General features: G+C 38.9%; 1 protein-coding gene across 3 annotated transcripts in view; it reads right to left on the reverse strand.

Moving 5' to 3' along the window:
• The window catches only part of SUGT1 (SGT1 homolog, MIS12 kinetochore complex assembly cochaperone), a 39,315-nt gene extending 24,201 nt beyond the window's left edge, over positions 1 to 15,114 (reverse strand). Inside the window, exons 1-9 of one of the 3 annotated variants that reach the window (XM_069467198.1) lie at positions 14,977 to 15,114; positions 14,832 to 14,889; positions 9,301 to 9,391; positions 8,566 to 8,635; positions 7,508 to 7,578; positions 5,844 to 5,853; positions 4,291 to 4,379; positions 2,838 to 2,891; positions 2,446 to 2,462 (exon numbers count right to left, since the gene is read on the reverse strand). In XM_069467198.1, the coding sequence (XP_069323299.1) occupies positions 2,446 to 2,462; positions 2,838 to 2,891; positions 4,291 to 4,379; positions 5,844 to 5,853; positions 7,508 to 7,578; positions 8,566 to 8,635; positions 9,301 to 9,391; positions 14,832 to 14,889; positions 14,977 to 15,014 (498 nt within the window). In that variant the 5' untranslated portion in view covers positions 15,015 to 15,114. Of the gene's footprint in view, positions 1 to 2,445; positions 2,463 to 2,837; positions 2,892 to 4,290; positions 4,380 to 5,843; positions 5,854 to 7,507; positions 7,579 to 8,565; positions 8,636 to 8,863; positions 8,886 to 9,300; positions 9,392 to 14,831; positions 14,890 to 14,976 lie in introns of those variants that run through there. The other 2 variants (XM_069467199.1, XM_069467200.1) reach the window with 2 other exon arrangements.
• Between the last annotated feature and the right edge of the window lie 4,535 nt (positions 15,115 to 19,649).

Genomic DNA, 19,649 nt, shown 5'->3' on the forward strand with positions numbered 1-19,649 from the left:
GATTGATCCAGAGCAGTGACAAAATGCACAAAGGCCACACAACTTGTTTGTGTTACTAAAGTCCTTTCTTTGTTATCCAAATGTCATTCTATTGTCTTCAGGCCTAGTCCCAATCTCAAATAATATAAGACCTGAACAAAACTAATATCAGGTGAAGAAAGAAGCCAACTTTCAAACTCCTCCTCAATCCATTCCCCACTTACCACCCCTAGGAATATGGGCAAGCACAGAGATATAGAGACAGCTGGACAGGGCTCACTAATGGAGATGTTCAAAATCCCAGTTACTATGTATGCACGTGTTGCCTGAAGTTCACAATAACCTGCCTGAAGTATATCAGCTTTATTAGCTCCAATTTACACATGAAGAAATCTCAGGGAATAATCTCAGTATTACAATGGGAATTTTGGAAGACAAATACAAATCTTCCTTGGGAAATGAAAGAGACTCAAAAAGGTTAAGTAACTGCCCATAAGGAGAGTTAGGACTACACATGTATCTCCCAATTCCTTGTTATTTTATTTCTTGATTAATACATAGACACCGGGAGAACATTATGTTAAGTAAAATAAGCCAAGCACAGAAAGACAAATCTCACATATTCTCATTAATGTGGGAGTTAAATACTAAAAAACAATTGATCTCATGGAGACAGAGAATAGAATAATAGTTACCAGAGTTTGGGAAGAGTAACAGGAAGCAGAAGATAAAGTGGGGATGGTTAATAGGTACAAAAATATAGTTAGATAGTTACATAGAAGGAACAAATTTGATAGCACAACAAAGTGACTATAGTCAACAATAAATTAGGGTATACTTTAAAGTAACTCAGAGTGGAATTGGAATGTTCCTAACACAAAGAAATGATGCGGGGAGTTAGCTACGCTCCCCGCAAAAGTTCGGGTCCCTCAGACAGGGGTCGTCGCAAAGGATGAAAAAACAGTAGGAAACAGAAATAAAAATAATACACAGAGCCAAAGACATGGTTTATAAAGTAAAGATTTACGACGCTAGATAAAGCACGGTGTCCAGAAGGTTACATCTCTTCCTGCGGAAATGCAACCAAGACTGAAGTTTTACACAGATACTTATAGCACAGGTACAGGTTTCGGTTCCCAAGGGTAACGGGATTTACATAATAATAGATAGTTTGGTTTAGGGACAAACTCTTCTAAAACGCTACTTACAGATCCTTCAACTAACGCAATCTAGGTGAACAATGAGTTATAAAATCTTCTTAGGGCAAACTTCTAAGTTTTATGATAAGGCTATTACTTTAGCAAAAATTACTGTGTATTAGAACAGAGATTTCAGAAGTCAAACATGAGCTGTCTCTTATGCTATTTACTTTAACCCGCATGGTTCCTTCCGGGCTCGGGCAGCATATCTTAGGATCAGCTCTCAGCTCCAGCCTGTCTTTGGTGATCAGCTCCGGCATCCCACGGCCTAGGCAAGACCTGCTTTGTCTTTCAAAACAGGTGAGAGCCACAGGCCCGGACTGCAGCATCGCCTTGGAAAGCAGCTGCTACTGACCATTGAGACGCCCCCCTGAGGCGAGGCAGCTTTTGATACTCTAGGCAGCTTTTGATACTCGAACTAACACGTTTACATTTTCCTTTAGGGCAAAGTCTTGCAAGACTTCTGAAATCTTATCTGTCTCTAAAAATATATGGGGCATTTCTATAAATCAATATTTCTTAGGCTCAACAAAATGATAAATGCCTGAAGTGATGGATACCCTCAATTATCCTGATTTGATTAATTCACATTGTATGCCTGTATCAAAACATCACCATGTACCCTCCTATAAAGATATACAACTATTATGTACCCATAATTAAAAACAAAAAAAAATAACCTTTTATATCTGTTTAATCTAAAAAACACAGACAACTGCTGCTAAAAAGTATTAGCCATATTTTAACTGTGATATTATATAAACCTAAGTTGATCAAAAAATAAAAACCACTTTTATAACTCCACCATAATTTTTAGTAACTAAAAAGACCTGAAGATCTTCATGCCCAAACCAACAAACATAACCACTGAATTGGAGGTAAATATTTCCAATTTTACCTAACTAGTGTGTCTTACCCTACCAGAAAAGTCCTACAAGTGATTCCAACTGTTTAACCTAAATAAATGTTATGACTTTTTAGTAAGAAAAACAAATAATTATCCTGACTATACTAAAATGTAACAAATCAACTTGAACCACACAATAAATTCATTAAAATAGCCTGATAATTTTCATAACTATAAACTTCTATATTTATTTTACAAAAAAATATTTTATTTCAGTTACTAAAAGAACTAGTATTTAAATGGAATTGCATAATATTTAACTGAGAGATAGCTTATCCCAAGTCCCATCTCAAATATATTTGGTACTTCAAATTTAATAAAATTAAGTAAAAACATGAAGGATGAAAACTATGGACTTACCACCTCAGATTCTGATCCTATTAAAACAAAAATGAAGCATTTTCAGATAACAGTACATTTATAGACAAAGTTACAATACATGATTTCTATGAAATATACTGATTAAGCTAGCCAATTCTCCTAAGTTTAAACTAAAGGAAAGTGGTTGAATTTTGCATCCTGGAATAATTTTAGGCTCCTTAGTAATTTCTTACTAGTAATATGCAAGCAAATCCATCCAAATCTCCCTTTAAACATAAGAAACTAGGCAAAAATTAGTACATCTTTGGAAATCCATATCTAAGGGAACATGTACTACCTAAATCATAAATTATAAAGTTAAAAACAAATTTGTTTAAACCAAAAAATTTCAAATGTTCACTTCTTTTTAAAGAACATGGGAATCTACATACCATTCTGAGCTTCTTGACACCTTTTAATCCAGACATTGAAATCAGCATCTGTACCTATAAAGAAAAAACTGACTGTAACATCACTCATATGCATAACCTAACACATTCATTCAACAAATACTTTCTGAATACCAACTACGTTCCAGGCACTGTCCTAGGCACTGGGGATTCAGTGAAAAAAACAGACAAAAACAACTATCCTGATAGAGCTTACAACACCTCTGTTATAGCTATAAATATTCTAATACGTTCAAGATTTAGTTGTTCTTCCTGGAAAAAAAAATCTTTTTTAAAATTAGTTTCAGGCCGGGCGCGGTGGCTCACGCCTATAATCCTAGCACTCTAGGAGGCCGAGGTGGGCAGATCGTTTGAGCTCAGGAGTTCGAGACCAGCCTGAGCAAGAGCGAGACCCCATCTCTACTAAAAAAATAAAAAGAAATTATATGGACAGCTAAAAATACATATAGAAAAAACTAGCCGGGCATGGTGGTGCATGCCTGTAGTTCCAGCTACTCGGGAGGCTGAGACAGGAGGATCCCTTGAGCTCAGGAGTTTGAGGTTGCTGTGAGCTAGGCTGACGCCACGGCACTCACTCTAGCCTGGGCAACAGAGTGAGACTCTGTCTCAAAAAAAAAAATAAATAAAAATAAAAATAAAAAAAATAAATTAGTTTCAACCTTACTAGTTTCCTAGAATCTACATTTCTGCCCACCTTCTTATTTTTTGGATTTTTTTTTTTTTTTTTTGAGACAGGGTCTCGCTCTGTCGCCTTGGCTAGAGTACAGTGGCGTCATCATAGCTCACTGCAACCTCAAATTCCTGGGCTTAAGCGATCCTCCCACCTCAGCCTCCCAAGTGGCTGGGATTACAGGCATGCACCACCATACCTGGCTAATTTTTCTATTTTTTGTAGAGACAGGGTCTTGCTCTTGCTCAGGCTGGTCTCAAATTCCTGACCTCAAGCAATCTTCCTCCTGCCTCAGCCTCCCAAAGTGCTAGGATTACACCCTCTGTTCTTAAAGGAGCTTCTTCTCATACAACAAAAATCAGACCTGATTCAGATTCCCTGTATGTCATCAGGGTAGGAAGGAGGTCTGGTAACTGGCAGCTGGGCTGAGGTCCAGAAGCCCTTCCTGGCCCCAGCTCACTCTTCAATGCAGCTATCTATTCTGTCTACTATTCTCTCAGAGGCTTTACTTGTTACCATATCTTTTCTACCAACACCAAGAAGCATCTTTGTATTTTGTGAAGTTTTGTTGTATCTCCAACTTACATGAAAGTCAAGAGACTACAGATGATGAACTGTATATTTACAGACAGCAATGTAAATATGTACACACGAACATATTATTCACTTCTGAAGACCCAGAACTATGATTACATCCAAACAGTCACAATGCATAGTAATTTACATTAAGAAAAATAGGGCCAGGCGGGGCGCGGTGGCTCACGCCTGTAATCCTAGCACTCTGGGAGGCCAAGGCAGGTGGATCGCTTGAGGTCAGGAGTTCGAGACCAGCCTGAGCAAGAACGAGACCTTGTCTCTACTAAAAATAGAAAGAAATGATCTGGCCAACTAAACATATATATAGAAAAAATTAGCCGGGCATGGTGGTGCATGCCTGTAGTCCCAGCTACTCGGGAGGCTGAGGCAGTAGGATCGCTTAACCCCAGGAGTTTGAAGTTGCTGTGAGCTAGGCTGACGCCACGGCACTCACTCTAGCCCGGGCAACAGAGCGAGACTCTGTCTCAAAAAAAAAAAAAAAAATAGGGCCAGACGTCATGGCTCATACCTGTAATCCCAGCACTTTGGGAGGCTCAGGCAGGAGGATCACAGGGATTTAAAACCAGCCTAAGCAACACAGCGAGAATTGGACTCCACAAAAAAATTAAAAATTGGCTGGGTGTGGTGGTGCACACCTGTAGTCCTAGCTACTCAGGAGGCTAAGGCAGGAGGATCCCTTGAACCCAGGAGCTCAAGGTTATAGTGAGTTGTGATCGTGCATAGCACTCTAGCCTGAGCAATATAGCAAAACACTGTTTCTTTAAAAAAACAAGTAAAAGTGCTCTAAATAAAAGAGTTGACTAATTCAAGCTAACCACAGGCAAGATTAGTCTGAAAAATAGAGTAACTAAAACAAAATTTTCTGATTTACAAAGAAATTCAACTATACAGGCCTTAATTAAAACTTTAAATATACTCTCACACTTTATTCTAGTGGTGATCTACTATATCAAAATCCTAGACTTGAATACCCTATTACTCAAATAATCAGTGAATAAAACCAAGCTTCCTACCATACAAAAGGGGGAAAACGGTAATATTCTGCGTTAATGTTTCACTTTGTCTGATAAAAATGGAAGCCTAACAGTTTAACCTAAATTTTTCCTGGAATTAAATTTAAAGATAAATTTGTTTTTTACATTAAATATCCTCAATAGCAATTTTACCAAAGAGGCTTTCTTCAGAAGGACATTTCTGAAATAAATCTAGGATAAATTTCAGTGGCATGATATTAAGATACTACTCAAGGAAGCACTTGAGGCAGGAACTTTCTGTTGCTCTTAAAAACTAAGGAATAGGTTTTAGAAATGTTAAGGATGGAATGACTCATGTCTCTTCAAGGTTTTCAAATATGTATCGAGGCACGAGATAAAGAGACTCTTTAGAATCTGCTAGGAGTGCAGATATGCTGTGTTGTTAACTAAATAGCCATAATATTCATGTACTAAATTTGGTATAAGAAAGTTTGAGAACCCTATCGCCCAGATCTCTTCCTTCCTAATTTGTAGCTTCCATTTGCGTAGTCAGGCCTAAAATCCTTTCCTTTGAGTAGGTATACAGCAGAAAAGCAAACATTCAAAGCAGTACAAATTTTTTACAATTTAATATATGATACGACCGGGCACAATGGCTCACACTTGTAATCCTAGCACTCTGGGAGGCCCAGGTGGGAGGACTGCTTGAGCTCAGGAGTTTAAGATCAGCCTGAACAAGAGCAAGACCCCGTCTCTACTAAAAATAGAAAAATTAGCCAGGCATCGTGGCATGTGCCTGTAGTCCCAGCTACTCAGGAGGCTGAGGCAGGAGGATCCCCTGAGCCCAGGAGACTGAGGTTGCAGCGAGCTATGATGATGCCACTGTACTGACCCAGGGTGACAGGGTGAGACTCTGTCTCAAAAAAAAAAAACCACCAATAACAAAAAACAAAACAAAACAATACCATAGAGCAGGGTTTTGAACCAAATATATTTTTGCTATGGGGGACTGTCCTGCGCATTATAGGATGTTTAGTAGCATCCTTGACCTTTACTCACTAGGTGTCAGTAGCAAATCTCCCATCCACCAGTAATGATAACCAAAAATCTCTTCAGACATTGTCAAGTTTCCTGGGAAGTAAAATCATTCCCAGTTAAGAACTATTGCCTTACAGAATCATAACATTCTATCATAAAAATAAAATGAAAATAAAATCAGGATTATGTAGTTTACAACTTTTTCTCTCTCTTTTTTTTTTTCCAGAGGCAAGGTTCCGCTCTGTCGCCTAGGCTAGAGTGCAGTGGTGTGATCACAACTCAATGCAAACTTTGACTCTTAGAATTGCTTCAGCCTCGTCAACACATGGGACTACAGGGATGCGCCACCATGCCCAGCTAGTTTTAAAATTTTTTTGTAGAGACGTCTCGCTATGTTGCTCAGGTAGGTCTCAAACTCCTGGCCTCATGTGATCTTCCCACCTTCGCCTCCCAAAGTGCTGGGATTACAGGTGTGAGCTGCCACGTCCCATCTACAATTTTTGTATGAGGTTACTCACAACCTCTGTTAGTATTTTGAAGATTTTTATTTTATTTTACTTAGCAACAGACTCTCACTCTGTTGCCCAGACTGAAGTGCACTGGTGCAATCACAGCTCACTGCAGCCTCAAACTCCTGGGATCAAGCTGTCTTTCCACCTCAGCCTTCTGAGCAACTAGGACTGCAAGTGCATGTCACCATGCCCAACTAATTTTTTTATTTTTGTAGAGATAGGGTCTTTCTATATTGCCCAGGATGGTCTCAAATTCCTGGCCTCAAGCAATCCTCCCACCTCAGCCTCCCCAAGTGCTGGGATTACAGGTGTGAGCCACTGCACCCAGCCTTTTGCAAATTTTTAAGTACTTAAATCTCACAATTTCTCTATATATGTCTAAATATCCCTATTACTATGATAATCTTCACATATTCCTTTCAAAAAGATGACATTAACAACACTATACTCTCAAAGCTCCATGTTTCTTCTGTTTCCGCTCATAATTTTTACCTAAACTTATACTTCACTTCTCCATAAAAGACTTTTGTAAGACTTTCCACCTCAGCAATCTGAATACTTAAAATGAACAGACTTCTGAACAAGAAAGCAAATTAAATTTTCACTTCTCCATTAAAAAACAACATAAAGCCAGAGCACATTACAGTATTTATACATAGTTTTTGGCTCCTAATGGCAAAGTTGTGATTTAAATGCCGCAAAAAAGGGGGCTAATTTAATCACTTTTAAGTGATCTCAGATTCTGCAATCAATATGTCATTACAACAAGAAAAAAGTGGGTCCCTACAATTATCTTGAGATTAACAAAATTTAGCTATGGAATTTAAGACATAGATTATTAAGTATAGTTCTAATACTTACTATATAATTTTTGTCCTTCTTTAAAAGTTTCTAGAGCAGCAGCATAGTTTTTTTCATGGTATTCACATATCCTGCGTGAGCACATTAAAAATAAATTAGTACACATAAGATCATGAAAAATCGCCTTCTTTCTAAATAAAAGTCTTAGGATTTCCTGTTGTTTAAAGAAAAAAATTATTTTATTTAAATGTTAGTAAGCCAAGAGACTTTCTAAAATGTTGTAACATCTGGTACAATCCCCATTAAAATTCAATTTTGGGACTGCAGAAGAAATTTGATTTTAATTGTACATACTTGCTTTCTCTAAAATATAATTATATGAAGGAATTAAAGAAGTTTTTTGTTTGTTTGTTTTTTGAGACAGGGTTTCCCTCTGTTGCTCAGGCTGGAGTGCAGTGATCCCATCACAGCTCACTGCAACCTCAAAGTCCTGGGCAAAAGCAATCCTCCTGCCCCAGCCTACTGAGTAGCTAGGACGATAGGCACGTGCCACCACACCCGGCTAATTTTCCTATTTTTTTGGAGACTGGGTCTTGCTCTTGCTCAGGCTGGTTCCAAACTCCTGAGCTCATGCCATCCTCTGCCTCATCCTCCCAGAGTGCTAGGATCCCGTTCATGTCTGGCCTAAAGAAGTTTCTTAAGGAATAAAGAAAGGCACACTTAACAGAAACAAGCTGGGATACAAAGTAAACAGATATAGGCATTAAATGTAGCCTAGCCAGCTTGGTTGAGAAATAGGATGTTCTTTAGTCAGTTAAATACAGCAAATTCCAAATGATGAATAAAAAAGGGATATGAAATCTATCAGTTTCATCTATACCTTGCAGTTACTTCAATTATCACTATTTTAAAACACACTAACTATAGATCTCCTATCACATACTGTGGTTAACATAATAGAACTGTAAGTTATATTTAAAATGCAATCATATCTTAGCTATAAAATGTATAAATATAGAATTTTACCACTTATATAAAGCTTTCAATGGACTCATTCAACAATTTCAACACCTACTATCTATAATCCAAGCTTAATAAGAAGAGTAGTTATTGCATACCCTTTTCTCAGCATAGCAGTAGAATTATTTGGATTGAGTTCAAGAGATTTCTTTGTGTCAGCAACAGCATCTACATAGAAAAAGATGGGGTTTTTTGGCAGTTATTTAGAAATCCTAGCAAATACTACACACAAAATTTGAATCTGATTTTTAAGTTTTCAAGTTGATGGAAAGGCCAAATGGTTTTTTTTGTAAATTAGGACAAGCTAATCCAAGATATAATTCAAATAAATAATACTCTTCTACATTCCTCTCAGCCTAATATTTAGCTTCCTTCTTAAAGCTCTTCATGTGTCACAAAGTTCTTTTCTCATTAACATCATTTATGTATTGTGACTCAAGGTATTGCATTTTTCCCTACCCAGATTCTTGATCAGAATAATTTTTCAAGTTACATAATACAGAAACATTCCCTTTTATTAAAAAATGCTAACGAAACCATTTCATTTAAATGTTCTGTGAAACAGTAAATGCAACGTGATTCTTTCCTAGCATACCCAATAATTAAGAACAAAATCTGTATAAATTCTCCACCCATTGAAGAAGAGACACCCATAAAATTTAAGTGGGTATTGTTTAACATAATTTTTGTCACACTTCAGCTACTTTACCTTGTATGAATGAACAATTCAAAAATCCTCAAAGATAACCTCTATTTTTATTTGATTAATTTTGTCTTGGGTAAAGTTCATAAACAACTTAAGAGGAGACAATATACTATGTAAGAAAAGTTACCACAGTAATTTCCAAGAAGAATGTGACAATAAGCTCTTTGACAATAATATTGTGCATCATCTGGTTTCTGTTCCAAAGCCTTAGTCAGCTCCTACAAATACAAACATGTTGAGTGTCAATAAATGTTTTTTAAAAGCTATCGAATTATAATTAAAACTATTTTTAATCAAATAATCTACTATAATAAGATATTTGGAGGAAAGACAACAAGGAAATAATCTTGGAACTTTCCCTTGAAAGAGGATTAGTATCTCCCCTTCTCCTTCCCCACTCCCCCAAAAGCACACAATTTAATATAGTATCTATCTACTGTAAAGCACTTAGTAGTTCTTGGCCTAAAGCAGGAACTCAATAAATGGTAATTATTAACACCTCATTTATTTGGAAGAGTTTAGTTGATTAACATTGACCATCACAGATATTCTCCTTTTAATCTGGAGACGACTCAAAAGACCATGTACAATTAGAGATGCCTAGAAAATGTGAACTTATGCAATTAAAACAAAACCTGAAGTTAAATCCAGAGCTCTGGTTTACAGAATCAATAAATACACAACCAAGCTTACCTGTCCCACTTCTACCCTGTCAATAGCAGACAGCTCTAATAGATTAAAACATTCTGTTCAAAGCCCAGATACAAGCTCATAGATAGAGACAGCTGTTATCAATTGATCAAGCGTTAATGTCAGAGAGAGTAAAACTTTTCCATCCTGGACAGTCACAGTATATAGGTGATAGCTGGAAAAATAATGATGCAAGAAGAGATCACACAATTAGTGAGACCAAGGGCAAGTGCAGGCAAACAGGAACACTTTGATTCTGTGCCCACTGCCCACACACTCTAGAGATTGGGTAGTTTTATCAAAAGGTAAAATTATTTCAATAGATCAGGCATGGTAGCTCACACCTGTTTAATCCTAGCAGTCTGGGAAGCTGAAGCTAGACAATCGCTTGAGATTAGGAGTGTGAGACCAGCCTCAACAAGAGCGAGACCCCGTCTCTACCAAAAATAGAAAAAATTAGCTGGATGTGCTGGCGTGCGCCTGCAGGCCCAGCTACTCCGGAGGCTGAGGCAGAAGGACTGCTTGAGCCCAGGACTTTGAGGTTACAGTTAGCTGTGATGATGCCACTGCACTCTAACCGGGGCGATGGCATGTCCATCCTAAGTCAAAGAGCATCTGAATACATTGCTTTGTGAGAATCACACTACTAGGTAAAAGCAAAGTCAATGACATGTGGCTACTGAAATAATTTTTTTTTCTTTTTTTAGAGACATAGTCTTGCTCCCTCGCCCTGGTCCAACTGTCATCAAGGCCAGTGCACTTTACCTCAAATAACTCCCCTCTATGTCCTGAGTCACTGCCCTAGATTCAGACAGTCCTCTTTTACCTGGTCTGTACCACTATGTTTCTGCTATCCACTATCACTTTGTCTTCTCCAATCCACTCTGCAATTCAGAAAATTTCACTTCTTTCCTCCAAATTCTTCAGAGATCTCCATGATCGTATGATAAAACTAAAAAGCATCTCCTAGGATTTAATGTCTTTGATGGACTTGGCCTTTCTCTACTTGTTTAGCCTTTATCTCCCAAAATATGCCTCCTTCCATTTTATGTTCAAATAGGCTAAACAACTTTTATTTTGTTATGGAGTCCTTACCATGTGCCAGGTACTGTACTGAGCATATAATAGAGTCCCTCACTTACCTTCATAACTCTTTCAGGTAGGTCCCATTTTACAGATGGGAAATCGGTGCTACAGTGATGACAGGAACTCTACTGAGGTTACAGAGTTATGAAACCAGGATTTGGACCCAAGACTCTCTGACTCCAGAGCCTGGGCTCTTAAGCACCCATATGTAGTGGGACTCAAAAGATTCTCAAACTTCATGCATTCACGCATTTTCTCTCCCTACTGAATTGCAACCTCCTCTATAAAGTTTTGTGTTTTTTTTTTTCACTCCCCCACTCAGCCTCTATTCTGCTATGCTCCTTTATACACAACCCCATTTTATCTTATATTTTCATCTTTAGTTTCCTAGTTCCCAGTTATAGCATTTGCCACTAATGTACAGTGTTGAATGAAAAATATAAAACAGCTTAAGTGATACCAATGGTTTCCCCTTTATTCCTAATTGGATGCTTTCATATAGATATATACATTTTAACCAACATAGTATCGCGTGACCTGAATTACAAAATGGCTACTGTTAAAGGAGCCCTTAAAAATACAAAGGGACACACACTCATATTCCTAACCAAGGTTTCAGCCCTATTTATCATTAGGCATTATTTAATAATTTACATTTACCTGTTCATCTTTGTGGGAAGGTCATCTCAAGGTTTAAAAAAAACATTTCCTCTTAACAGCTGGTTCTTATCATGATCATCCTCACCACACCCAGAGTTTCTGATTCCAGGTCTTTGGTGGATCCTGAGAATCTGCATTTCTAACAAGCTGATACTGTAGCTGGTCTTTAGATCACACTTTTGAGGACCACTGTTCTATAGCACTAGACTAAGAGTTAGGAAACCTGTGTCCTGCAGCCCCCATTCTGCCTCTAACTGGCTGTATACATCTCCATGACAGATCATTTGGATTTCTCTGGGTTTCAGTTTTCATCTGTATGTTGTAAAAAGATGGGTAAGAATATTCACTAGAAATAACCCAATGTTCACTAATAAAGTGTGCTGTATTTCTACAATGGAACATTACACGGCAATGAAAAAGAAATATCACTTCACACAATATGGTGTATACTCACATAATAATTAAAACAAACCAGAGTAGCTACACTCAACAAAGCACCTACTGCATAATTCTGTTTTTGACTGCAAGAAAAGCAAAACTGATGGAGACGGAGGTCAGAACAGGAGTCAGCTGGAGGGTAAGGGGAATTATTGGCTAGGAAGGAGCACGAAGGAGCCTTGTGAACAAGCCTTTATCTTGATTTGGGTGGTATACATATATGTAAAAACTCATCAAATTGTAGCCTTAAAATTTGTGTTATTTATATCACATATCATACCTCAACAAAAAATTAAAGTAAAATAAGCAAGATGGAAAGCAACAATGAAATTCATTACATTAATATCCTTTAAAAGCAACCTTTCTTTTATTTTTTATCTGACAAAAATGCCATTCAGAATAAAAGCAACTTTTATGTAAACTCGATTTGCAAAGGAAGCATGGGGCCTAATAGGACCATAACAGATGTAGATTCAGAAAATTAATAGCTGTCTAGACACAGATCAGTCAGCAATATACAACTTAAGAAAAATGATCTGGGCCAATTATGTTTTGCACTGAAACAAAACAAAACAAAAAAAGAATTTTCCAGTTGGTAGCAAGGCAGAAATATTTGTGAATTGTGGCTATAACCCAATAATGGTGACACCCTAGAGTTATGATATCCAAACTCCTGCTATCACCTAGCTCCTAACTCTGTGAGGCCACCCTCATTCTTGGATTTTCATAACCTTCTATGGATTGGGTACGCTGGAAGGCAGTTCTCCATGGGCCTCTCATGTGTCCAGTTGTCTTCTGAACAGAGGTATTAGTCTGGAGAATGAAGCCTTTATTCTGGATAATTTTTTCCAGGAAGTTGGTATAATGAACAGCCTCAGTAGATAGCGATAGTGTGTCCCTTGTCTACAGCAAAGGGAAGGTTTGTTTACTATCCACTAAAACAAAGATAATGTATCCCAAGGGGGCAAAGATCAGGCAGGCTTAGGCCCATTATAAAAGATTCAGATTCCCTGTGTCCCAGGCTCCTCATATAATGTAACCCATTGCATATACAAGTATTACCTGGCCTTCTTTGTGTCATCCTGTGGGATGTGGGGTTTGGGGAACTGACACAAAGATGCTGATACTCTGGCTTCTGCTACTGTAGGAATTAATAAACTATCCTTTCCTTCTGGGGAAAAAAAGTGAATAGCTATCTGACAAAGAATTGAAGAGAAAAATTATCAGTGCTTCCTACAACATTATTACAGTACTGACCCCAGAAACCTTACTCAATCTCCTTATTTGAAGGCCTATATGTCCACATCCAAAAACACACCAAGAGCTTAAGCGGCCTTATGTGACCTAGCCCCCGGTTTTCTGTAGAATCTTATCTCCTACTCCTCTTCCACTCCACTCTAATCAAATGGGCCTTTTTGCTGCTCCCTGTGCAGGCCTACCTCATTCCTACCACAGGATCTTTGCACTGGCTTTTCTTTCTGCCTGCAATGCTTGTTCCCCACAGCTTCCAAGCTCATTCCCTTGTTTCTTGAGGTCTCCATTCAAATATCATCTTCTGAGAGAGGCTCTAGTACCCCGTGGCAAATTTTTTTAGAAGTCATAGCTAAGAAAAAGGCTGTCTTGCCTCAGATTGCTAACCTTACTTATGTTAGACCATGACAGCATAATAAGGGTTTCCTCTTTTCTGTGTTTGAAAGCAAGAAACTTCTGACTAAATTCTGTGACCCAGAGAATGGTGTATTTTTAGCTTGGTCTCTCTTTCTTATTATTTAATTCTTGTTCTTTTACAGACAGCTTTACAGTCTGTCTTCCACTGCACATGTACAAAAAGTGCTTTCTAAGTCAGTTAAGTATATAAATAAAACTTTAACCCATACCAATAAGCGTGTTTGCACACAGCAACTCCAAAAAATTTTTTTGATGAATAAACAAGTGAATAACGAACAATGACAAGACACCTGGAAAGTTTCAGGGAAATATGGGAAGAGGTTTTTGGTCCACTGCTCTAAGTTCATACACACACTTAACATACATAAGAATGTTACATAAGGTGAGGATGATTGTCAAATAAAGTGAATAAATTTCATCAAACCCAGACTTCGGGCCGGGCGTGGTGGCTCACTCCCATAATCCCAGCACTCTGGGAGGCCCAGGCGGGAGGATCGCTCAAGGTCAGGAGTTCGAGACCAGCCAGACCAAGAGCAAGACCCCTTCTCTACTAAAAACAGAAAGAAACTAGCTGGACAACTAAAAAATATATAGAAAAAATTATCTGGGCATGGTGGCGCATGCCTGTAGTCCCAGCTACTCGGGAGGCTGAGGCAGGAGGATTGCTCGAGCCCAGTAGTTTGAGGTTGCTGCGAGCTAGGCTGACGCCGTGGCACTCTGGGCTAGGCAACAGAGTGAGACTGTCTCAAAAAACAAAACAAACAAACAGAAAAAACCCCACACTTCACTTTCTTCTTGTAGTCGTAAGTGCCATTAAAAAAATCCTTTCAGGCCATCTATGCATCCCCTAGGAAATAAAATGGAAGTGGTTTTTCTTAGGACCTGCAGGGAGGCAGGAATCTGGGAGTGGAAAGGACAAAAACAGGGGTCTGGGGTAAAGCGGCCACTGTAAAACACAAGAAAGAGACCGAGGAGCTCAATGTTAGGGCCGACACACAATCAAACACCAACCCAGATCCCAGGAAGGCAGTGTTGGGAAGAGGCGGGGTCAGCCAGAACCCGAAGCAGCCCCTCCCGCTAAGGAGAGTGAAGGAGGCAGAAAATGGGCTCTCTCACCTCTAACGCCGCCTGCGGATCCTCGTCGATCAGAGCATCTGGGTAGCTCTGCAAAAACCTGCCAGGAAAACAACGACTTCAGCAGGGCTCATTAACCAAGTAAAAGGGGATGAAATAGACAGCAGAGGGAATAAAAAAGACGCACCTCTGGGCTGTTGCAGTGCCTGCTGCAGCCGCCGCCATCCCCGATAGTCACAATTGCTGCCGCTGAAGCTGCTACTACCGCGGTTATCAGCTCCGCCACCGCCCAAGGGGGAAACTTCTGGAGAAACACCAATCGAGCTTCCGGCCTAAGCAGCCAACGAGCAGCCACACAGCGGGCGGCTGGGGGGGAAGGGAGCCGACCAGCGGGCGCGGGGCGTGCTGGGACGGTGGAGGACTGATTCTCCCAGCCCAGCCCTCCATCTCGTAACCAGCGCTCCCAGTCCCCGCCCCTCGCAGCCATGGTTACGGAGGCCTCAGATATATGTGTTCGCCTCTTTTCCACCGCGCGCCGGTCTGCCAGCACTCCGACACAACCTTCAGGAGTAGTAGCACAAAAGCACTTGTGTAACATACTGTTATCCTTCAGGAACGTGTAGCGATTAGGGGTGTATTCATATCTGTTAAGAACACAAGCCACATCAGGCTCCATTTTCACTAGTTTTCATCATGGCTGTGGCAGGCAGCCAACGCTTTTGTAATTCGTGACGTCACTCGCGGCTGCGCGATCTTTTCCAGGAGCAGAGTCCCGAATGGCGCGTCGACTCCCGCGATCGTTGTGCTGGGAACCCTAACCGGCTGGGACTCGCCGGAAGTCGTTTTGCCCTTACAGATGCTGAAGAGGACGAAACCTTCTGGTTCCCGGGTGGAGGCGCCCACTGCTGGCGTGCCGTTGTGTTCCCCAGAATGCCGCATCCCCGGCTTTCTTCCTAGTCGCCTTTCGAGACCGAAAAGGAAAGCCGTTCCCATTCGAAGGCGCTGAGGGGACGACGGTGGCCTAAAGTTGTTTCGTGCTGCTTTGTTTCCCAACTTAGTCGTCAGGGTCTCCCTCACCGCCCTTTGACCTACGCAGATCAGATAGGGGAAGCTTCCAGCAAGTTCCAGGGATGGGAGGAGCGCGGGAAGCTGGACGAGCGAGAGGGAGTCGTTTGTCTAACGTTATACCAGTACCACACTGCCTTAATGTAACTTTATAAAAAGTCTTAAAGTCATGTAATTTTGTTCTTCTAGGTTGCCTTGGCTATTCTAAGTCCTTTTTATTCCTTGAAAATTTTAGAACTTGCTTGTTAGTTTGAAAAAACCTACTAGGATTTTTATTAGGCTCGCATTGTATCTATAGATCCGTTTGGGGGGAAACTGACATATTGAGCCCTTCAAGCTATGAATATCATTCCCCCCTGCCATTTATTTAAGTGATCTTGGGTTTCTCCTGGCAATGTTTTGTAGGTTGCACTACAGAGGTCATACCTATCTTTTATTAGATGTATTCTTGGGCATTTGGTGTTTTTCATGTGATATTAAATGGCATTTAATTTTTTATAGTTTTGTTAGTTGCAAGTACATAGACACTGTTGATTTTTACTTATTGACCTTACATTCAGCCATCTTGCTAAGTTCCCTTATTTCTACTGCTCTGCAGATTCTTTTGGAATTTTTGTGATCGCAGTCTTGTCATCTTTGAATAAAGATGGTTTAATTTCTTCCTGTGTGATCTTTATACCTGTCCCTGGCTATTATATCCATTATTGTGTTGAATATAAATAGTGATTATGGACTTCCTTACCTTAGTTGTAACATAAGGAGAAAAGCATTCAGTACCAAATGCTTTTTCTGCCTTTATTGAGATGTACGTACGTATTTTTTGATATGTTACTGTGAATTACATTGGCTAATTTTCAAATGTTATCTAAGGCTGGGAGTGACGGCTCATGCCTGTAATCCCAGCACTTTGGGAGGCCAGCGCTGGAGGATTGCTTGAGCCCAGGCGTTAGAGACCAGCCTGGGCAATATGGTAAAACCCTGTCTCGACTAAAAATAAAAAAACAGCCAGGCATGGTGGTGCTTTCCTGTAGTACCAGCTACTCCTGAAGCTGAGGCAGGATGGCTTGACCCCAGGAGTTAGGGATTATAGTGAGCTATGATCCAGCCACTGCACTCCAGCCAGGGTGACAATGAGACACAGTCTCCAAAAAAAAAAAAAAAAAAAAAAAACCTATCTAAATGGCCGATATGCATATGAAAAGTTCTGTATCAGGGATATTAAAATCCTAATGAGGTATAAAAACTCCCACCAGAATGGCTTAAATTAAAAGGACTTCCAATAGCAAGCATTGGAAAGGATATGGAGCAACTATAACTTTCATATATTGTTGGTGGCAGTATAAATTGATTAATCACTTTAGAAGACTGTGTGCCACTATCTCCTAAAACTAGTCATACACATGCCATACTACCCAATAATTCTACCACTGGGCATATGTCCAATAAGAAAGAGTATTTATGATCATGTACAAGAATATTCATTGCAGCACTATCTACAGTAGCAAAAACTGCAAATAATCTAAATGTCTTTTCATAGGCGAAAAATACCACACAGCAATGAGTAAGAATGAACTATCACTACATACAACAATATGGATGAACCTTGTATACAGAAGTTAAGTTCAAGAAGCCAGCCTACATCGTGATTGATTCCATTTATATGAGGATAACAAAACTACGGTGAGAGAAGGCAGAGCAGGATTTCCGGGAGGAGGTGGGGTGGAGCACGGTATGGATGCTGGGAAATGTTATATATCTTGATGGGGTGATAATTACGCTAGTGTATTCAGTGTAAAATTTATTGAGTTCTGCACTTAGGATTTGTACACCTTACAAAGTTATACTTAAATAAAATAGAAAAAAGATTTAAAACAAAATCAGCAACCAATTTTGAAATCCAAAAAGCCGTGACATTTACAATAACATCAAAAATATTAAATAGTGAAAAATCTGACAAAAGATGTGCGAGACGTGCACTGTAAACAAAATGTTGCTGAGCGAGGGTAAAGAAGACTAACAAATGAAGAGCTACTTTTTGAGTCAGAAAACTCAATTATTGTTGAGATGTCAGTTCTCCCAAGATAGACCTAAAGACTCAAAATGATCCCAATCAAAATCCCAGAGCCTTTTCCCTTTTAGAAGTTGACAGACTGATCCTAAAATTCAAATGGACTTGAAATAGCCAAATCAACTTTGAAAAATAACAAAATTGGAGATATGATGCTACCTGATTTCAAGACTTGTCAACCTGTGGTATTGGTACAAAGATAGACAAATTAATATAACAGAATAGAGTCAATAAATAGATCCATAACGTATATGGACAACTGATTTTCAACAAAGGTCCACAGATAATTCAGTGGAGAAAAGATAGTTGAAAAGGATAGTCCTTCAGATTTTTTAGTTGAATAGTCTTTTCAACAAATTAGATATACAAATGCCAAAAAGTGAGTTTCAATACATATCTTACACCATCTACAGAAATTAATTCAAAATGGATTATGGACCTAAATGTAACTATAAAACTTCTACAAGAAAGAATATCTTTGTGATCTTAGGTTAGGCAAAGATTTCTCAGATACAACACCAAAAACATGATCCATAAAAGAAGAAATATATAAATTAGACTTCAAAATTTAAAAGATTCTGCACTTTGAAAATATTTGCAAATCATATATCTGATGAAGAGCTTGTATCTAGAATATGTAAAGAGCTCTCAAAACTTAGTAGTCATTGGTTATTAGGTAAATGTACAATAAATTAAAATCACAGTGATATACTATATACCCATTAAAATGGCTAAAATGAAAAAGACTGACCATGTTGACCAGGATGTAGAGCACCTGGGAGACTCATATAGTAGTGATAGGAATATAAAAAGGTACAACCATAATATGACTCAGCCAGACAACTGCTTCATATTTACCATCTAAGAGATATGAAATACATGTTCATAGAAGCTTTAATGGTAATAGCTGAAAACTGGAAACAATCCAAATGTATATCACCAGGTAAATGGATAAACAACAGGATAGCTATAGAATGGAATACTACCCAGCAGTAAAGGGAATGAAGTCCAGATAAACATAACATGGATGAATCTCAAAATAGTTACGCCTAGTGAAAGAAATCAAAAAATAGTATGTGGTATATGGTTCCATTTATATAAAATCCTATCAAATCTTTAATCTACAGTGCCAGAAAGCCAATCAGTGGCTTACTAGGGAGGTGGGAGCAGGGTGGAGAGCAGGCTAGTAATGGCAAGAATGGAAGTGGCTACAAGGGAACATTTTGGGGTAATAAGTATGCTCACTATCTTGATTATGGTGATGATTTTACAAGTGTATACATATCTAAAACTTTAAACTGTACGCTTTAGATATGTGTGGTTTATTGTAGTCAATTATAGCTATATAAAGCTATTTTTTAAAACAAGTTTGGAGCTGTAGATAAGGAATGATAGTTATCAGTGTACAGAAGATGGTGGTTAGAAACAACATGAGCATGAAAACAGACAAGGAGAACGTGTAGTTTGTTCATGTATTTAATAAATCTTGAGTACCTACTATGTATAGGTATTACACTAGGGACTGGGGAATACTGAAAGGACTGCAAACTTGGTGCTGTATAATCTAGTTTTGAAATTACACATCTCAACAGTAAATTATTATAGTGTCATACATGCCTAATGGGAGAAATGAAAGGGTTCTGTGGGAGCAGTGGGAAGATTTTTACAGCTCAGAGAAAGCTCTCATAGAAAGTAATGTCTAAGATGAGGCCTGAAGAACAGGTGGG

This window comes from Eulemur rufifrons, chromosome 4 (assembly GCF_041146395.1).
Source record: "Eulemur rufifrons isolate Redbay chromosome 4, OSU_ERuf_1, whole genome shotgun sequence".
NCBI classification, from domain to species: Eukaryota; Metazoa; Chordata; class Mammalia; order Primates; family Lemuridae; genus Eulemur; species Eulemur rufifrons.